This window comes from Ranitomeya imitator, chromosome 7 (genome assembly GCF_032444005.1).
Source record: "Ranitomeya imitator isolate aRanImi1 chromosome 7, aRanImi1.pri, whole genome shotgun sequence".
Lineage (NCBI taxonomy): Eukaryota > Metazoa > Chordata > Amphibia > Anura > Dendrobatidae > Ranitomeya > Ranitomeya imitator.
Genome location: NC_091288.1, coordinates 4,166,704 through 4,188,292, shown reverse-complemented (window position 1 = coordinate 4,188,292; position 21,589 = coordinate 4,166,704). Strand labels below are relative to the sequence as shown.

At 52.6% G+C, this 21,589-nt stretch overlaps 1 protein-coding gene across 1 annotated transcript in view; it reads right to left on the bottom strand.

Annotated features, from left to right (window-relative positions):
- Window positions 1–254: 254 nt before the first annotated feature.
- The window catches only part of LOC138645763 (E3 ubiquitin-protein ligase DTX3L-like), a 23,827-nt gene continuing 2,492 nt past the window's right edge, over window positions 255–21,589 (bottom strand). The window contains exons 2-5 of the mRNA XM_069735281.1: window positions 15,926–16,200; window positions 1,498–2,916; window positions 801–1,018; window positions 255–470 (exon numbers count right to left, since the gene is read on the bottom strand). Of these exons, the coding sequence (XP_069591382.1) occupies window positions 401–470; window positions 801–1,018; window positions 1,498–2,916; window positions 15,926–16,200 (1,982 nt within the window). The 3' untranslated portion in view covers window positions 255–400. The remainder of the gene's footprint in view (window positions 471–800; window positions 1,019–1,497; window positions 2,917–15,925; window positions 16,201–21,589) is intronic.

Below are 21,589 nucleotides of genomic sequence, written 5' to 3'. Positions count from 1 at the left end.
ACAGGAACAATCAGGAGAAGCTCAGATCCAACACTGAAACATTGACAAGGAGCAAGGATAGCAGCATCAGGCGGAGTTAAGTAATGAAGCAGTTAACGAGCTCACCAGAACACCTGAGGGAGGAAGCTCAGAAGCTGCAGTACCACTTGTGACCACAGGAGTGAATTCAGCCACAGAATTCACAACACCTAAACTTTTGAACGGTAGTGTAGGTCTAGCGCGAGCAAGGAATAAGGAGTCTAAGATCTCTTGGGTCCGAGGTGCTGCGGCCATCTTTATTGTGCTCATCTCAGCAAATCAACATAACTGGTCATTGTGAGAAAATGTGACCGGGATCCTCTGCCCACAATCACCCGCTGCTGGCGGCAGACGGTTATCCTACAAAGGGACTGGACATCGCTCACTCCACGCCTTTGGCTTTCAGCTCATCACGTACGCGCTTCAGATAATCAGGATCCGGGAACCCAAACCTGCAGGAGAAACATACGAGGACGTTACCAACCGGTAGAGCGGGAGACGGGCGCCGCAGAGAGGGAGACGGGCGCCGCAGAGAGGGAGACGGGCGCCCAAGCTTCCCACAGTGATGACCAACAACCAGTAAAACTCTCCTGAAATGAGGGCAGTCCCGGGCACTAGTGTCTTGGTAGCAAAAAAATGTGTTTGTTGCAGATTTCACGCGTCCCAGCGACATTTGTACTGTGTGCAAAATTCAACCTGTTGTGTACAATTACTACGACATGCGTTACTAGGGGCTTACTCTGCTGCCCCCATAAAATACATCCGTCTCCCATCATGCTTACCCGGCGGCGCCCCCCTGAAGGCTGGTCTTATGGTGAATATCATTCCAGGTCACGGTGTCTTTAGCGCCGGTGGTACGTGACTCTCCCACAGTGAAGATCAGTTTCTGATCGAAGGCTTTCCTGAGCAGATTGAGAACCTCCCGACCCTCCCGGTTATCCGGTAAATATGCCGTGCGGTGAGTGCCATGGAACGGCTTTCCGGGGTTAGGATGGTTCTTCTGAATGGGAGAGAAGATAAAACATGGTGGAGTTACCGGACCTGGAACAAGCGATGGCAGAAATGTGACGGCGATGTGGACGAGGCTCAGGCTGCAGCCCGAAATATGAGAAATGAAGGTGGATTTACACAGAAAAATGTATCGGGTCCAGATCCACAGATCACCGCCACTTCTATAATGCAGAACTGCAGCAAATCCACATCTGAACGAGGCCTTATAAGCTCTAAAAGTCAAGGGGTATCACAGACACCAACGTCAGAACAGTCAGACGTCAATGGCTGAGGATCTAATATATAGGACCCCCATAACATCTATATTTATACCTTAAACAGCACCGCCCAATGGGAGCACCAGGCTGTGCTGCTCCTGACAGGGGCCCACACGTCCCTCAGTGCAGGGGCCCTCAGGGCCCAGACATTGATGGTAGCCTATGAATATCATGCCCTCCTCTCCCCCAGCTCCGCATCCCCTGCACTCACCTGTTGAATGCCCCCCGGGATGTCATAGTGAATGTTTATGGTGCCACATCCAGGATGGCCCCGCAGGATTTGTGTTGAGGTCGTAACTTTCATCGTCCCATCAGGCTGGTTCCCTATGACAACTCCATACGGGACACCACACACGGGGCAGACTGGCTTCATATCTTGACATTTCTGGAGACAGTCAGCGCAAAATTCATGTTTGCACTTCAGGACCTTCTTATTTGTCATCTGGTCCAGGCAGATAGGACACTTCTCCTGCTCCGCTCTCGCCTTTGTTTCAGGGGGGCCAGTGGTGTCCATTGCCTCCTCAGCATCACGTCTGGGGGTAACAGCGCCCCGGACATCATTTATCTTGAAGAACTCCTGGAGCTTCTCTTCAGCAAAGTCCAGGAGGACTGGAGAAGCGATGAGGGTGACGGAGCCATTGCTCTGCTCCAGAACAACGTCTAGTCCAGCTTTCATCAGCTCCGTTCTGAACTGCTCCAGTCGTTCTCCATTCTCCAGGTTCCCATAGATTGTTTTTCTCTGCAGGTTCATGATGGTGCTCTGCAGAAGACTGCTGAAGCTGTGACAGGCGTGTGCGCACAAATCAGGGGCCCCGCTCGAGGCTCTGAATGTGACTCTCACGTTCTTGTCTTTACCTTCTTCATCCATCATCACTCCGTACTTCTGCTGGAGCACCTCCATCTCTCTGGACTTTAGTTTCTTCAAGATATCCATGTGCCTTGCATCCACTATCACTTCGCTCCTCGTGTCACTGGATGAGATGGTTATGCCTCTTCGGGGGTGCTGAGATCGGCCCTCTACTTTCTGCAAAGCCCCCACTGCCAGGGACAATTCCCGTTCAGGTCCACGGAGAATTAGATGATCTCCATCCACTAGGACCAAGGTCTTGTGATTTTCCTTCATGTAGTGTTTGATGTCTTCCAGTGGAGCTTTCATGGCGGATATCGGCACTTCCTTCTGGCTCCAGTCCTTGGTCGCAGCTTGGATCTTTTCAATAAAGTTTTGCTTTGCTCGATCCACTGAGGAGTCAGGTGCAAGAGGGTTCAGTTTTATGTAAGAGATGTTCTCAGATTTCTTCCCCTCGGTCAACTCCACTTTGTATCTTGTCTTCATCTTTGCCAGCTCCTCTTTGTAGATCTCAGTGATATATTCATATAAAGGTGTCGGAAGGTTCAGCCAGTCGTCTCCGTCTTCTCCGCGCTCCTCATCATGGATTGTGCTCTTCTCACCGCCCCCGAGCTGCTTCTGGAGGAATCTACGAATCTCTTCAATTTCACTGTAGGTTCCTCGGATTTCGACGCCAGCTTCAGTCGTTGCCATTTTCAGAGATGGAAACATAAGTGGGATTTGCTGCAAGATTTGTAAATGGATAAAGTCTGGGTGGAGCTGTGCAGAGACGTCAGGAAAGATCTGGAGAGGAAGGAAAGAAAGTGAGAAGAAGGCGACAGTGGAGCCCGGACACGGCAGAAGCGGCTGCACTAGTAGCGTCCTTACATAAAACATCAGCTCCTTATTAGTCCTCCATGTAGCAAAATGGATCGCAAATAAATGCTTTAGGGTGCTCGTGATAGTGGAAACCTGTCCCATGCATCCTGGCTGAGGTGGTACCGCCGGTGCCGGATTCATGCTGCTGGGGATCGGCACGTTTCCTCTGTCACGTTCCCTTTACAACCCACCAGGATCATCCCTGAGCCGAGATGGTGGCAGAGGCCGGCAATAACTGGTGGGCTACAGGACCACCGCAAAGTATTTATTTCACTACCAGAGGGCTGTCCCTAATGTTATTTCCCTGCCCCTCTTCATTTTTCTTACCAGCCGCTGCCATCTTGTTACTGCAGCGCCTGAATGACCAGAACTCAGTGGTAACAGTCACCAGCTCAGTGCCCGTCTATAGGAACCGGGTTCTGGCTCTCATAGCTTCACAACACGGTGACAAAGTGCTGGAGACTGAGAGGAGCGGCGCCGAGTAAGAGACAACTGGCGAGAAGAGTACTGGATGCAGGGAACTTACAGATACCGGGGGTGAAATGAAACATCGAAGTGCTACTGTAATGTGCGGCCGTCCACTGCATTCATGACACGTCTAATCGATAGATTTGACATCTGTCAATCAGCGGCCTGAGGGCGGGGGGCCGCAGTCACTGACCAGCACTGTGCCATACACCTCACAGTCAGCGGCCTGAGGGCGGGGGGCCGCAGTCACTGACCAGCACTGTGCCATACACCTCACAGTCAGCGGCCTGAGGGCGGGGGGCCGCAGTCACTGACCAGAACTGCATCATCCTGCAGCCATCCTCTTCACAATCAGCAGCCTGAAGGCGGGGGACCGCAGTCACTGACCAGCACTGTGCCATACACCTCACAGTCAGCGGCCTGAGGGCAGGGGGCTGCAGTCACTGACCAGAACTGCATCATCCTGCAGCCATCCTCTTCACAGTCAGCAGCCTGAGGGCGGGGGGCCACAGTCACTGACCAGCACTGTGCCATACACCTCACAGTCAGCGGCCTGAGGGCGGGGAGCCGCAGTCACTGACCAGCACTGTGCCATACACCTCACAGTCAGCGGCCTGAGGGCGGGGGGCCGCAGTCACTGACCAGAACTGCATCATCCTGCAGCCATCCTCTTCACAATCAGCAGCCTGAAGGCGGGGGACCGCAGTCACTGACCAGCACTGTGCCATACACCTCACAGTCAGCGGCCTGAGGGCGGGGAGCCGCAGTCACTGACCAGAACTGCATCATCCTGCAGCCATCCTCTTCACAGTCAGCAGCCTGAGGGCGGGGGGCCGCAGTCACTGACCAGCACTGTGCCATACACCTCACAGTCAGCGGCCTGAGGGCGGGGGGCCGCAGTCACTGACCAGCACTGTGCCATACACCTCACAGTCAGCGGCCTGAGGGCCGCAGTCACTGACCAGAACTGCATCATCCTGCAGCCATCCTCTTCACAATCAGCAGCCTGAAGGCGGGGGACCGCAGTCACTGACCAGCACTGTGCCATACACCTCACAGTCAGCGGCCTGAGGGCAGGGGGCTGCAGTCACTGACCAGAACTGCATCATCCTGCAGCCATCCTCTTCACAATCAGCAGCCTGAAGGCGAGGGGCCGCAGTCACTGACCAGCACTGTGCCATCCGCCTCACAGTCAGCGGCCTGAGGGCGGGGGGCCGCAATCACTGACCAGCACTGTGCCATCCGCCTCACAGTCAGCGGCCTGAGAGCAGGGGCTGCAGTCACTGACCAGCAGTGCGCCATCCTGCAGCCGTCAGCCTCACAGCGGCCTGAGACCGGGGGTGGGGGTGTCGCAGTCACTGACTAGCATTGTGCCATCCTGCAGCAGTCAGCCTCACGGACAGCGGCCTGAGGCCTGGGGTGTGTGTGTGTGTGTGTGTGTGTGTGGGGGGGGGGGCAGTCACTGACCAGCACTGAGCCATCCTGCAGCCTCACAGCATCCTGAGAGCGGGGGGGCCGCAGTCTCTGACCAGCATTGCGCCATTCTGCAGCTATCCGCCTCACAGTCAGCAGCCTGAGAGCAGGGGGCCGCAGTCACTGACCAGTACTGCTCCATACTCCAGCGTCTCCCACTCCCACACTACCTCCTCATCCCACCCTCTCTCTGTTGGAGTCCTCCAAGCTTTGTTCTAGGACCCTTACTCTTCTCAATCTATACATTTGGACTGGGACAACTCAAAAAGGCTCATGGATTCCAGTACCATCTCTATGCTGACGACACTCAGATCTACCTCTCTGGCCCAGACGTCACCTCTGCTGTCCAGAATCCCAGAGTGTCTATCAGCCATATCCTCCTTCTTCTCCTCTCGCTTCCTCAAACTCAATGTCGACAAATCTGAACTCATCATCTTTCCTCCATATCATAGATCTTCCTTACCTGACCTATCTATCGCATTAAAGGACATCATGCTTTCCCCCGTACCTGAAGTCCGCTGCCTCGGAGTAACCCTGGACTCTGCCCTGTCCTTCACACCGCACATCCAAGCTCTTTCCACCTCCTGTCGCCTCAAGCTCAAAAATATCTCCAGAATCCGTCCTTTCCTCAACAGTCAATCTACTAAAATACTTGTGCATGCCCTCATCATCTCCCACCTCGACTACTGCAACATCCTTTTCTGTGGCCTCCCTGCTAACACCCTTGCACCTCTCCAGTCCATCCTTAACTCTGCTGCCCGACTAATTCATCTCTCTCCTCGCTACTCCTCCACTTCCCCCCTCTGCAAATCTCTTCACTGTCTCCCATTCCCTCAGCGTATCCAGTTCAAATTACTAACACTGACCTACAAAGCCATCCACAACCTGTCTCCTCCATATATCTCTGAACTAATCTCCCGATATCTTCCCTCACGTAATCTCCGGTCCTCCCAAGACCTCCTTCTCTCCTCCACACTTATTCGCTCCTCACCCAACCGCCTCCAAGACTTCTCCTGAATATCCCCCATTGTCTGGAATTCTTTGCCCCAACACGTCCGACTATCAACCACATTTGGATCCTTCAGACAAAATCTGAAAACCCACCTCTTCAGGAAAGCCTACAGCCCGCACTAACACCGCTGCCTCCTGTATCAGTCCGTCATTGTTAGATTGTTTACTGTAAGTGATATCTGTAATTTGTATGTAACCCCTTCTCATGTACAGACCATGGAATCAATGGTGCTATATAAATAAATAATAATATAAATAATAATAATCCTGCAGCAGTCAGCCTCACAGTCAGTGGTCTGAGAGCGAGGGGGTTGCAGTCACTGACCAGCACTGCGCCATCTGCCTCAGTCAGCATACTGAGAGCGGGGGGCTGCAGTTGCTGACCAACATAGCGCCATCTTGCAGCCGTCCACCTCACAGTGAGCGGCCTGAGAGCAGGGGACCACAGTCCCTGACCAGCACTGCGCCATCCTGCAGTCATCAGCCTCACAGTCAGAGATCAGAGCGGGGGCCGCAGTCACTGACCAGCATTGTGCCATCCTGCAGTCAGCGGTATGACAGCAGGGGGCCGCAGTCACTGACCAGTGCTGCACCATCCGCCTCACAGTCAGCATCCTGAGAGCGGGGGGCTGCAGTCACTGACCAGCATTGCTCCATCCTGCAGTCAGCCTCACAGTCAGTGGTCAGAGCAGGTGCTGCAGTCACTGACCAGTGCTGCGCCATCCGCCTCACAGTCAGCATCCTGATAGCGGGGGGCCGCAGTCACTGACCAGCACTGCTCCATCCGCCTCGCAGTCAGCATCCTGATAGCAGGGGGCTGCAGTCACTGACCAGCATTGCTCCATCCTGCAGTCGTCTACCTCACAGTCAGTGGTCAGAGCAGGTGCCGCAGTCACTGACCAGCACTGCTCCGTCCGCCTCGCAGTCAGCATCCTGATAGCGGGGGGCTGCAGTCACTGACCAGCACTGCTCCATCCGCCTCGCAGTCAGCATCCTGATAGCGGGGGGCCGCAGTCACTGACCAGCACTGCTCCATCCGCCTCGCAGTCAGCATCCTGATAGCGGGGGGCCGCAGTCACTGACCAGCATTGCGCCTGGGGGTGTTTTTGTGGCACACAAAAACACCCCCAAAAAGAAGCTAACGCGAAATGCGCATCGGGGCTCTGTGCTGCATTCACAGGTCATGTACTACCTTTCCTGTTTGCACTATCTGCCTATCTATATTGTGTAGTATAATATGCTCGTTTCCCAGGCCCTCATACTTAAAGCACATTTCACTATAGTAATTTATGAAAGGTTATTTGATACTGTTTATCAGGGTCAATCGGGTCTTCTAACACCATAGCTCTTAGCAGTGGAAACCAACTTCTCTTTGGCCAATAGGGGGCAATCCTCTTGGATCTTCCTGAGGACTCCTGGAATAAGCGCCATCAGGGGAAAGGCATAAGAAAGAGACCTGTTCCATCTCAACGTATCAACGCTTCTGGATTGTCCGATGGATTCAGGGAGTAGAATCTGGCAGTCTTTGTATTCTTCCTGCTTGCGAACAAGTCTATTTGAGGTGTCCCCAGAGATGACAGAAGTACTGGAAAACCTCCTCGTTCAGTTCTCATTCTGTCAGCCAGACCCTCCGTCTGCTCAGACAATTTGCCACAACATTCTGGGACCCCTCGAGATGAACCGTGCCAATGACAAGACCATTTTCTCTGCCCAGGAAAAAAAATTCATATGCCAGCTCCTGGAGTGCCCGATATCTGAGACCCCCTTGGTGTTGCAGGAAAGATACTGTCACGTTGTCTGACAGGATATTTACGTGTAGACCCTTTAGTACTGCCTGATTTCATCTTTGGGATTCCCACGTGGCACAGAGCTCCCTGTAATTGGATGACTTGGACCAAATCTTTGATGGCCATCTGCCCTGAAGAATCCTTCCCTCCAAGTGTGCTCCCCATTCCCACTTGTTGGCATCCGTGGTGATCACCACACATGGTGAGGGGATCCAAGGAATGCCCACCTGTAGATTTTCTGGCTGAGTCCACCAAAGTAGTTATATTCTTACTGCCAGGGATAAGGACATTCTCTGTCGAGTGATGACTGGCGTCGATCCCAGACTGACAAGACTTCCCTCTGTAAGGCTCTCGAGTGGATACTGCTCCGTTCTGGAAAAAGTCCATCTCTTAGAGCTGTGGACTCCGCTGTAGTCCATTTATCCTATAGTCTTTAGTAAGGGGCTATATCCTCACACTCCTCCCCCACTTTTTTCAGTACGAACACGAATGCAAGAGGTTTCACCTTCATGAGAACAAAACTTTGTATCATCCAGTTTCCGCAAGGCATATTCCATGTTGTCCTTGCGAATAAACTTCACAGCCATTCAAACCTGGTGAACATCGGAATAGTAGCTTGTCTCATACCATCTTTCAGATGCTGCCAACTCCCCGATGGGGGAAGCCCTAAGACAAGGACTCTGTACTTAGTTAGCTGGGAAAGGGGTCTGTTTCTCCTGCGGGGTCCTCCATATCCTCCCCCTGATCCGCGGACCTGGGAAACTCCACACGTACCCGGTGAGAACCAAACTTGTATGCATTGTGTCCAACCCCTGAGTGCTGACCCGCCAACTATGGGGATGGTCACTTGGCGGCCTGGTAAATAGTGTTCTGAGAGGACATTATTTGGACTGACCAGGGTGATGGTAGACCCCGTGTCCCAAAGTTCCTGGGCCCCCTCCCTGATGTAATTTACCTCCCCCAGGTCACATTCCTTCATGGTAACAGTCATTACATTTTGTGCATTACTCACCACTGGCAGGGAAGTAGTCGGCCTGCTGAGATTGCTCTGTTCCCTCTCTCCTGACGCAGTGTGAACCGATCCTTGGCTATGGGTTACGACATTGGCCCAACCAACCCTGCTCCTAGGTGGTTTCCCAGCAACACATCTACTGGTAATTGCCGCACTACTACATCCACCATTCCACGACTGTGACCCCAGTCTAAATATAGTCAGGCCCTCCGAATGTTCAGAGATTCTCCTCCAGCTATGCTGACTAACATCCGGCTGCCGGGAACAATACACTGGTCCGGTACTAGATGTTCTTTGATCAATGTAACAGAGGCTCCGGAGTCACAGAGTCCTGCAGTCTCCACGCCCTCTACCCAGACCGGCTGCAGGTGCTGGTTCATGGTCGTGGAGGTGTCCCATCTAGTCCGGGACACTTGTCATCCTTGTACCACATATACCTCTTCCGGTCGGGGTAGTGGGGTCCTCTGTCCTTCAGCATTCCAGCCCCATTGTAGCACAGTGTTCACCGGTTGGGGACGTGGATGATGTGGGATAGAAAGTTCCTGGCATTCCCTGGCAAAGTGTCCCATGTGTCCACAGTTATTTCAGCTTAACCTTCCTCGCCCCGACGTGGGCTGCACTGGGGGGCCTGGGAAACCTCCACCTCTTTGTGATGTCCGAAATCCCTTCCGTTCCATCTCTTGCCAATCCATGGGTCTCACTGGCCTCCATGTAATCTCCAGTTCACAACTCGCTGGGGCTGTAACAACACATAGCCCGGGTCAATTAGCACACCAATCATCCACCAATCTTGTAGCCTCATCCAGGCTGAGGGCTTTTCTATCCGCCACCCATTCTTTTAAGTCACCTGGGAGCTTGGACATAAATTGTTCCAGCATGAAGATATCCGAGACATGTTCTGCTTCCCGTGCCCCCAGTCCTTTTATCCACCGTATGCATGCCATATGCAGTGTTAACAAACTCCCGATGCGTGTGTGCACCGGGCTTGTCAGTCTCCCAGAACTTCCTCTGGTAGGTTTCAGGCGTGACGGCATACTTAACTAGTAATGCGCTGTGAACGGTAGAGTGACATCTCTGATCCCCAGAAAACAAGTTATTAAAAGCTTCTCTTGCTTTTCTGGTCAGGCCAACGCTCAAAAATCTGGGCCAGTCACAGACTGACACCTCATGTAGCAGGAAGAGGTTCTCAAATAACCGGAGATGTTCATCAATATCAGAGGTGTCCTCACTGACCTGTGGTATATCCCAGGACCTGTTATCCACTGTCCTCTGTATGGGGCAGGTGGGGGTAGTGTTACATGCACACCCAGATATTTGCTTCATACTGATGCCCGCTCTCTCCATGGCCCGCTCTCCTAGCGCGTCCAGCATCAGCCTCAGCTCAGTGAGTCGATCCTCCGCCATCTGGATGTCAGCTCTAAGCTGTGGTCCCTCCTCATGTGGTTGTTCACGGTCCCAGTTGTCCAATCATTGTATTAGGGTTGCCCTGTTTTCCGGCAACCACTCCAGCTCTCTCTCAGAGCAAAGCTCTCTCAGCTTCTCCTCCTTGAGCCTCTTGTAGATGGAGTCTGCCATCTCTTCTGCCAAGTCACCGCTCAGTAACTTTCCCTGGTATGCTGTCCAGAGATTGGTGGCAGCTGGTGGGATCACCTCGTGAAGATCTGAGGTTGTGGGTTATAATAATCACCTAGGCAGGTAAACTAGGCAACTATTTTTATTCCATACATCCATGGTTGTACAACAAATCTAGGTAGATGGACAAAATACAATTTCCTCAGTCCATAAGTTCCCAATCAGAGATCGGTAGTTCCACTGCCCCCGTAACAGGCGATACCCACTGTCTCCCAACTTTTGTTATCTCCATCCGGTATAGTGTGCAATCATAGGCTATGTTCCTCCAGACGATGGCTATCACAACCGTAGCTCATGGATACCCCTCCAGCCAACAATCAATCTCCAAAACTCCATAGATCATCCATCCATCCCAGCTTGGATCCGCTCCCTTCGAAGTCCCTCCAACTGTAGCGCCGGCATCTCTCCCTGCAGAAACATCAGCATACTCACCGCCAAGGCTCCCATCCTGCCCCTTCCGGGTCTGCTGCTGCCCAGGGTGCATGCACTCCAAGCAGGTCTCCAGGCACTGTGCTTAGAGCGCAAGCGCACACTCTTCCTTTCTTAAAGGGGCCACGCGCGTTCCTCTAAAGTGTCCCCAGCCAATAGCTGGAGGTCCCTTTCTATTTAAAGCGCTTCCTCCAACATGGAGGTGCCTGTGCAATGTTGTGAGTTTGTTCCTAACACGCTTGTCAGGTCCCTGTACTAGCATCTCAGCCAGCTGCACCCGCCAGGGCTCACCTCAATGGCAGCATAGCCAGCTGCACCCGCCAGGGCTAACCTCAATGGCAGCATAGCCAGCTGCACCCGCCAGGGCTAACCTCAATGGCAGCAGGGCCAGCTGCACCCGCCAGGGCTAACCTCAATGGCAGCAGGGCCAGCTGCACCCGCCAGTGATCACCTCAATGTCAGCAGGGCCAGCTGCATCCGCCAGTGATCACCTCAATGGCAGCAGAGCTAGCTGCACCCGCCAGTGATCACCTCAATGGCAGCAGAGCTAGCTGCACCCGCCAGTGATCACCTCAATGGCAGCATAGCCAGCTGCACCCGCCAGGGCTAACCTAAATGGCAGCAGAGCCAGCTGCACCCGCCAGTGATCACCTCAATGGCAGCAGAGCCAGCTGCACCCGCCAGTGATCACCTCAATGGCAGCATAGCCAGCTGCACCCGCCAGGGCTAACCTAAATGGCAGCAGAGCCAGCTGCACCTGCCAGTGATCACCTCAATGGCAGCAGAGCCAGCTGCACCCGCCAGTGATCACCTCAATGGCAGCAGAGCCAGCTGCACCCGCCAGTGATCACCTCAATGGCAGCAGAGCCAGCTGCACCCGCCAGGGCTAACCTCAATGGCAGCAGAGCCAGCTGTAGCCGCCAGTGATCACCTCAATGGCAGCAGAGCCAGCTGCACCTGCCAGTGATCACCTCAATGGCAGCACAGTTAGCTGTAGCCGCCAGTGATCACCTCAATGGCAGCAGAGCCAGCTGCACCTGCCAGTGATCACCTCAATGGCAGCAGAGCCAGCTGTAGCCGCCAGTGATCACCTCAATGGCAGCAGAGCCAGCTGCACCCGCCAGTGATCACCTCAATGGCAGCACAGCCAGCTGCACCTGCCGCTGATCATCTCTCTGTCAGACTGTCCTGTCTGCACCTGCGGTTCCTGTCATCTACCAACCTGGACATTCCCCCGGGCCATTCAAGCTACCTGCTCCTAGGGGTCAGTCACCATCTACCCAAGGTCAGTCCTGGAGTAGCACCTGGATCACCTCCCTTGTCTCTCCACGGACCGTGGTGTCGTTAGCTGCTGTATGTCCATGGTCGGACTGGGTGAGGCTCCTACTCACGCCCCTCCAGGTCTTCCTTGGGCTTTGGCACAGTGATTCCACCACCCGGCCTGTTACACCCACAACTGCCTGATTCAACATTGTCTCCCTCCCCTTAAACATTCTTCACCCACAGAATGAAGCATATTCCATCACCTGAGGCTGATGTGAGACCCCCTGTGGTGACGGCTCCCCTGGGTCTACAAAATCCATCCACACAGTGGGCCTAGATGCCGGAGCACAATGGATTGATAGGATGATTGCTTTAGGGTATGTGCATACGTCAGGATTTCTTGCAGAAATTTTCCTGACAAAAACCGGACATTTCTGCCAGAAATCCGCATGCGTTTTTACCGCGATTTTGACGCGTTTTTGGTGCGTTTTTTCCCAAATGCATAGAATTGCGGGAAAAACACAGAAAATCCGCAAAAATAATGAACATGCTCATTTTTTTACCGCAATGCGTTTTTTTCGCTGAAAAAAACGCATCCATGTGCACAAAACATGCAGAATGCATTCTAAATGATAGAATGCATAATGTATGCGTTTTTAATGAATTTTTATAGCGCGAAAAAAACGCGAAAAAACCTGTACGTGTGCACATAGCCTTACATTTACCTTTAGAAATCTCCTGTCTGGCCTTAGCTCTACATAAAATCCAGCCTGCTCGTCTTCTTTGCTTACTGTCACTGAATGGAAACTTTGATTCCTGAGGATGAACGGACGAGCAAGAAAATCACTAATAAAACAACATTGATACAACTGGTGCTCTGTGCTGGAAAAAGTCTCAGAGCTGTGGACTCCGCTCTCCGTCCATTTGTCCTATAGTCTTTAGTAAGTGGCCATGTCCTCAGTCAGCTGCCCCACCTGTGACACGCACACAGAGAGGAGGACAAGCGTAAGGGGATGACAGTCCATGCAGTTAACCCAAGATTCACAACCTGGCTTCTCCAAATGTCTCCATGGAGCCAGGCGACCAGAGGTCCCAATCCTGGCTTTCTCCAAACGTCTCCATGGTTCAGCAATGGTCAATGGAGCAGATCTGTATTCTTCCAACGGGAGCCAAAAACCCATGGGTTTGTTCCTGTACAAAGATGGCTCCATCACGAGGGACACGGATCTACAATGAATTGGCTGCAGTCCTGTCTCTGGTACTTTGGGTGTTAGGAAGGATGTCTTGGCAGAAACTCTGGCTGTCCCTTCCAGTCTGTCTCTTTATAGAGGCATGTAACCTATTTTTAGATTTAACAAGTGTCCTTTATGACAACGAAACTTTGTATCATCCAGTTTCTTCAGAGCATATTCCGTGTCTTCCTTATAAAAATAAACTACACAAGTAATTGAGGTGAAACAACTGGTATCCATTGGGTCCACACATGGCTTCCTCCACATCCTGTAGTTCCTGCATTAAATCCCATTCAGTCCGTTGAAGCTGGCGCCGTACCGGTAGCTTCCGTTTCTTGTTGAAGTGATATATCCACTGTCGTCTTCTTCTCAAGGTCGAGTTGGTGGGGTTGGACATAGTAGCGTCCAAAAGCTGCTGTGCATGCCTCATCAATGGTGTGCTGGGTCTGTGTATGCCTCCCTGGTTGTAGAGCCCAGGACGGTGTGGGAGAACACCAGTCCCATGCAGCTCCTCCGGGCTGAGTAGTATCTGACCGCTGCCACCATAATGTGGAGAGACGGGGGGGGTGGTCGATGGGAGCCCAGGTCCGCTAGAAGAAACCACATGGACCAGATGGTGCACATTACAGGGTCTCACCCTTACGATGACCTGCTAAGATAATGGCAGATGTTACGCCAGAGCCCCCAGGGTCGCTACCCCAACCTGTGGTACACAAACAGAGGAGGTAACGACATCTCCAAGGAGCCAGGAAACCAGCAGGTTCCAATGCTGTCTTTTTCCAAACATATCCATGGTTCAGAGATGGTCAATGGAGCAGATCTGTATTCTTCCAACAGAAGCTGAAAACCCCTAGGTTGTTTCCTGTAGAATGATAGATCCGTGTCCCTAGTGATGGTGCCATTGATGAATTGGCTGCTGACCTATCTCTGGTCCTTCGGAAGTGTATGTCTTAGCAGAATCTCTAGCTGTCTCTCGCAGTCTCTTTATACAGAGGCATGTAACCTATTTTTTAGATCTAACAAGTGTCCTTCAGTCCAGCATCACAAATAAGGGAAAGAATGGTGATGAGATCAAGTAGCATTACTTGAATTATTTACTACATTTGCATAGTTTTTCCCTCTCTGCTTTCGTAGTCAACAAACTGGCTCCATAACACAATGCATAATTAGCATATCAGTAAACATCACTACCCATCAAAGATAAGAGCACACCATGTTATATGAAATATCAGCTTACAAGTAACTTTTACAGGCTTACACAAGCAAAAGAGTAGATATCAGCATATTCTTCTTGATTTGCTAAAAATAGTTGTCTGGGTAATAAAGATATAATCCGATTTCTTCACAATGGCTCTGCACAGCCACTGACCACAGCCACCGACCAGACCCCTGCACATCCACTGACCACGCATCAGTCAATTACTGACTATGCCATGCACATCCACTGATCACGCCTCAGCTAATCACTGATCACAGCCACTGACCACACCCCTGCACATCCACTGACCACGCACCAGCCAATCACTGACCACAGCCACTGACCACACCTCAGCCAATCACTGATCACAGCCACTGACCACACCCCTGCACATCCACTGACCACGCACCAGCCAATCACTGACCACAGCCACTGACCACACCTCAGCCAATCACTGATCACAGCCACTGACCACACCCCTGCACATCCACTGACCACACCTCAGCCAATCACTGACCACAGCCTCTGACCACACCTCAGCCAATCACTGACCACAGCCACTGACCACGCACCAGCCAATCACTGATCACAGCCACTGACCACACCCCTGCACATCCACTGACCACGCACCAGCCAATCACTGACCACAGCCACTGACCACACCTCAGCCAATCACTGATCACAGCCACTGACCACACCCCTGCACATCCACTGACCACGCACCAGCCAATCACTGACCACAGCCACTGACCACACCTCAGCCAATCACTGATCACAGCCAATGACCACACCCCTGCACATCCACTGACCACACCTCAGCCAATCACTGACCACAGCCACTGACCACGCACCAGCCAATCACTGATCACAGCCACTGACCACACCCCTGCACATCCACTGACCACGCACCAGCCAATCACTGATCACAGCCACTGACCACACCTCAGCCAATCACAGCCACTGACCACACCTTAGCCAATCACTGACCACAGCCTCTGACAACACCTCAGCCAATCACTGACCACAGCCACTGACCACACCCCTGCACATCCACTGACCACGCACCAGCCAATCACTGACCACAGCCACTGACCACGCACCAGCCAATCACTGACCACAGCCACTGACCATGCCCCAGAACAGTCATACTGGTGTAATAAAAAACTATGGTGAACATGTTACAGGACGTCTGCAGCCAAACAACACATCTGAGTAGAGGGGTCGCTGTCGTTTGCGGTAATTAAGGGCCGTATCTTGTTATTGCAGCTTTCATCATAAACCGACCATCACTTCTCCCCATAAAATGGCCGATGATGGAGGAGAATGGGGTCAGACCCGCGAGTGACATCGCATGGGAAAACTACAGAAACCAGAGACCGCGGTCAATGACAGACGACTACAGCAAAGATGTCAGTGTGGCTGCAATCACCTCTGGAAAAGGGGCGCCGAGACCCCCACGGCCGCCATAATCCATCATCCGCTCAGTGGGGTCTGCGAGGGTCCGATGGTCGCTCTCTGGAGAAGGAGGAGGAGGAGGACGGCCCGGACCGCTGTAATCATCTCTGCTCCCGTCTTCTGTAGACAGATCTGCGCTCTCACGTGTCCTGGAGGATCCGGGGCTGCAATGGAAGTCGCCTTCTGGGATCGTCACCCGCACAGGTACAGACTCTATCACATGGTCCTTCTGGAGAACTCTGCGCAGAGCTGGGGAGAGAAGAGACAGCTCTGTATACAGTACACAGCTGGGGAGAGAAGAGACAGCTCCGTATACAGTACACAGCTGAGGAGAGAAGAGACAGCTCCGTATACAGTACACAGCTGAGGAGAGAAGAGACAGCTCCGTATACAGTACACAGCTGGGGAGAGAAGAGACAGCTCCGTATACAGTACACAGCTGGGGAGAGAAGAGACAGCTCCGTATACAGTACACAGCTGGGGAGAGAAGAGACCGCTCCGTATACAGTACACAGCTGGGGAGAGAAGAGACAGCTCCGTATACAGTACACAGCTGGGGAGAGAAGAGACAGCTCCGTATACAGTACACAGCTGGGGAGAGAAGAGACAGCTCCGTATACAGTACACAGCTGGGGAGAGAAGAGACAGCTCCGTATACAGTACACAGCTGGGGAGAGAAGAGACAGCTCCGTATACAGTACACAGCTGGGGAGAGAAGAGACAGCACCGTATACAGTACACAGCTGGGGAGAGAAGAGACAGCTCCGTATACAGTACACAGCTGGGGAGAGAAGAGACAGCTCCGTATACAGTACACAGCTGGGGAGAGAAGAGACAGCTCCGTATACAGTACACAGCTGGGGAGAGAAGAGACAGCTCCGTATACAGTACACAGCTGGGGAGAGAAGAGACAGCTCCGTATACAGTACACAGCTGGGGAGAAGAGACAGCTCCGTATACAGTACACAGCTGGGGAGAAGAGACAGCTCCGTATACAGTACACAGCTGGGGAGAGAAGAGACAGCTCCGTATACAGTACACAGCTGGGGAGAAGAGACAGCTCCGTATACAGTACACAGCTGGGGAGAGAAGAGACAGCTCCGTATACAGTACACAGCTGGGGAGAGAAGAGACAGCTCCGTATACAGTACACAGCTGGGGAGAGAAGAGACAGCTCCGTATACAGTACACAGCTGGGGAGAGAAGAGACAGCTCCGTATACAGTACACAGCTGGGGAGAGAAGAGACAGCTCCGTATACAGTACACAGCTGGGGAGAAGAGACAGCTCCGTATACAGTACACAGCTGGGGAGAGAAGAGACAGCTCCGTATACAGTACACAGCTGGGGAGAGAAGAGACAGCTCCGTATACAGTACACAGCTGAGGAGAGAAGAGACAGCTCCGTATACAGTACACAGCTGGGGAGAGAAGAGACAGCTCCGTATACAGTACACAGCTGGGGAGAGAAGAGACAGCTCCGTATACAGTACACAGCTGGGGAGAGAAGAGACAGCACCGTATACAGTACACAGCTGGGGAGAGAAGAGACCGCACCGTATACAGTACACAGCTGGGGAGAGAAGAGACAGCTCCGTATACAGTACACAGCTGGGGAGAGAAGAGACAGCTCCGTATACAGTACACAGCTGGGGAGAAGAGACAGCTCCGTATACAGTACACAGCTGAGGAGAGAAGAGACAGCTCCGTATACAGTACACAGCTGGGGAGAAGAGACAGCTCCGTATACAGTACACAGCTGGGGAGAGAAGAGACCGCTCCGTATACAGTACACAGCTGGGGAGAAGAGACAGCTCCGTATACAGTACACAGCTGGGGAGAGAAGAGACAGCTCCGTATACAGTACACAGCTGGGGAGAGAAGAGACAGCTCCGTATACAGTACACAGCTGAGGAGAGAAGAGACAGCTCCGTATACAGTACACAGCTGGGGAGAGAAGAGACAGCTCCGTATACAGTACACAGCTGGGGAGAGAAGAGACAGCTCCGTATACAGTACACAGCTGAGGAGAGAAGAGACAGCTCCGTATACAGTACACAGCTGAGGAGAGAAGAGACAGCTCCGTATACAGTACACAGCTGAGGAGAGAAGAGACAGCTCCGTATACAGTACACAGCTGAGGAGAGAAGAGACAGCACCGTATACAGTACACAGCTGAGGAGAGAAGAGACAGCTCCGTATACAGTACACAGCTGAGGAGAGAAGAGACAGCTCCGTATACAGTACACAGCTGAGGAGAGAAGAGACAGCTCCGTATACAGTACACAGCTGGGGAGAGAAGAGACCGCTCCGTATACAGTACACAGCTGGGGAGAGAAGAGACCGCTCCGTATACAGTACACAGCTGGGGAGAGAAGAGACAGCTCCGTATACAGTACACAGCTGGGGAGAGAAGAGACAGCTCCGTATACAGTACACAGCTGGGGAGAGAAGAGACAGCTCCGTATACAGTACACAGCTGGGGAGAGAAGAGACCGCTCCGTATACAGTACACAGCTGGGGAGAGAAGAGACAGCTCCGTATACAGTACACAGCTGGGGAGAGAAGAGACCGCTCCGTATACAGTACACAGCTGGGGAGAGAAGAGACAGCTCCGTATACAGTACACAGCTGGGGAGAGAAGAGACCGCTCCGTATACAGTACACAGCTGAGGAGAAGAGACAGCTCCGTATACAGTACACAGCTGGGGAGAAGAGACAGCTCCGTATACAGTACACAGCTGGGGAGAGAAGAGACCGCTCCGTATACAGTACACAGCTGAGGAGAAGAGACAGCTCCGTATACAGTACACAGCTGGGGAGAGAAGAGACAGCTCCGTATACAGTACACAGCTGGGGAGAGAAGAGACAGCTCCGTATACAGTACACAGCTGGGGAGAAGAGACAGCTCCGTATACAGTACACAGCTGGGGAGAGAAGAGACCGCTCCGTATACAGTACACAGCTGAGAAGAGACAGCTCCGTATACAGTACACAGCTGGGGAGAGAAGAGACCGCTCCGTATACAGTACACAGCTGGGGAGAGAAGAGACCGCTCCGTATACAGTACACAGCTGGGGAGAAGAGACAGCTCCGTATACAGTACACAGCTGGGGAGAGAAGAGACAGCTCCGTATACAGTACACAGCTGGGGAGAGAAGAGACCGCTCCGTATACAGTACACAGCTGGGGAGAGAAGAGACAGCTCCGTATACAGTACACAGCTGGGGAGAGAAGAGACAGCTCCGTATACAGTACACAGCTGGGGAGAGAAGAGACAGCTCCGTATACAGTACACAGCTGGGGAGAGAAGAGACAGCTCCGTATACAGTACACAGCTGGGGAGAGAAGAGACCGCTCCGTATACAGTACACAGCTGGGGAGAAGAGACAGCTCCGTATACAGTACACAGCTGGGGAGAGAAGAGACAGCTCCGTATACAGTACACAGCTGGGGAGAGAAGAGACAGCTCCGTATACAGTACACAGCTGGGGAGAGAAGAGACAGCTCCGTATACAGTACACAGCTGGGGAGAAGAGACAGCTCCGTATACAGTACACAGCTGGGGAGAGAAGAGACAGCTCCGTATACAGTACACAGCTGGGGAGAGAAGAGACAGCTCCGTATACAGTACACAGCTGGGGAGAGAAGAGACAGCTCCGTATACAGTACACAGCTGGGGAGAGAAGAGACAGCTCCGTATACAGTACACAGCTGGGGAGAAGAGACAGCTCCGTATACAGTACACAGCTGGGGAGAGAAGAGACCGCTCCGTATACAGTACACAGCTGGGAGAGAAGAGACAGCTCCGTATACAGTACACAGCTGGGAGAGAAGAGACAGCTCCGTATACAGTACACAGCTGAGGAGAGAAGAGACAGCTCCGTATACAGTACACAGCTGGGGAGAAGAGACAGCTCCGTATACAGTACACAGCTGGGAGAGAAGAGACAGCTCCGTATACAGTACACAGCTGGGGAGAAGAGACAGCTCCGTATACAGTACACAGCTGGGGAGAGAAGAGACAGCTCCGTATACAGTACACAGCTGGGGAGAGAAGAGACAGCTCCGTATACAGTACACAGCTGGGGAGAGAAGAGACAGCTCCGTATACAGTACACAGCTGGGGAGAGAAGAGACAGCTCCGTATACAGTACACAGCTGGGGAGAGAAGAGACAGCTCCGTATACAGTACACAGCTGGGAGAGAAGAGACAGCTCCGTATACAGTACACAGCTGGGAGAGAAGAGACAGCTCCGTATACAGTACACAGCTGGGGAGAGAAGAGACAGCTCCGTATACAGTACACAGCTGGGAGAGAAGAGACAGCTCCGTATACAGTACACAGCTGGGGAGAGAAGAGACAGCTCCGTATACAGTACACAGCTGGGGAGAGAAGAGACAGCTCCGTATACAGTACACAGCTGGGGAGAAGAGACAGCTCCGTATACAGTACACAGCTGGGGAGAAGAGACAGCTCCGTATACAGTACACAGCTGGGGAGAGAAGAGACCAGCTCCGTATACAGTACACAGCTGGGGAGAGAAGAGACAGCTCCGTATACAGTACACAGCTGGGGAGAGAAGAGACAGCTCCGTATACAGTACACAGCTGGGGAGAGAAGAGACAGCTCCGTATACAGTACACAGCTGGGGAGAGAAGAGACAGCTCCGTATACAGTACACAGCTGGGGAGAGAAGAGACAGCTCCGTATACAGTACACAGCTGGGGAGAAGAGACAGCTCCGTATACAGTACACAGCTGGGGGAGAAGAGACAGCTCCGTATACAGTACACAGCTGGGGAGAGAAGAGACAGCTCCGTATACAGTACACAGCTGGGGAGAGAAGAGACAGCTCCGTATACAGTACACAGCTGGGGAGAGAAGAGACAGCTCCGTATACAGTACACAGCTGGGGAGAGAAGAGACAGCTCCGTATACAGTACACAGCTGGGGAGAGAAGAGACAGCTCCGTATACAGTACACAGCTGGGAGAGAAGAGACAGCTCCGTATACAGTACACAGCTGGGGAGAGAAGAGACAGCTCCGTATACAGTACACAGCTGGGGAGAGAAGAGACAGCTCCGTATACAGTACACAGCTGGGGAGAGAAGAGACAGCTCCGTATACAGTACACAGCTGGGGAGAGAAGAGACAGCTCCGTATACAGTACACAGCTGGGAGAGAAGAGACAGCTCCGTATACAGTACACAGCTGGGGAGAGAAGAGACAGCTCCGTATACAGTACACAGCTGGGAGAGAAGAGACAGCTCCGTATACAGTACACAGCTGGGGAGAAGAGACAGCTCCGTATACAGTACACAGCTGGGGAGAGAAGAGACAGCTCCGTATACAGTACACAGCTGGGAGAGAAGAGACAGCTCCGTATACAGTACACAGCTGGGAGAGAAGAGACAGCTCCGTATACAGTACACAGCTGGGGAGAAGAGACAGCTCCGTATACAGTACACAGCTGGGGAGAAGAGACAGCTCCGTATACAGTACACAGCTGGGGAGAAGAGACAGCTCCGTATACAGTACACAGCTGGGGAGAGAAGAGACAGCTCCGTATACAGTACACAGCTGGGGAGAGAAGAGACAGCTCCGTATACAGTACACAGCTGGGGAGAGAAGAGACAG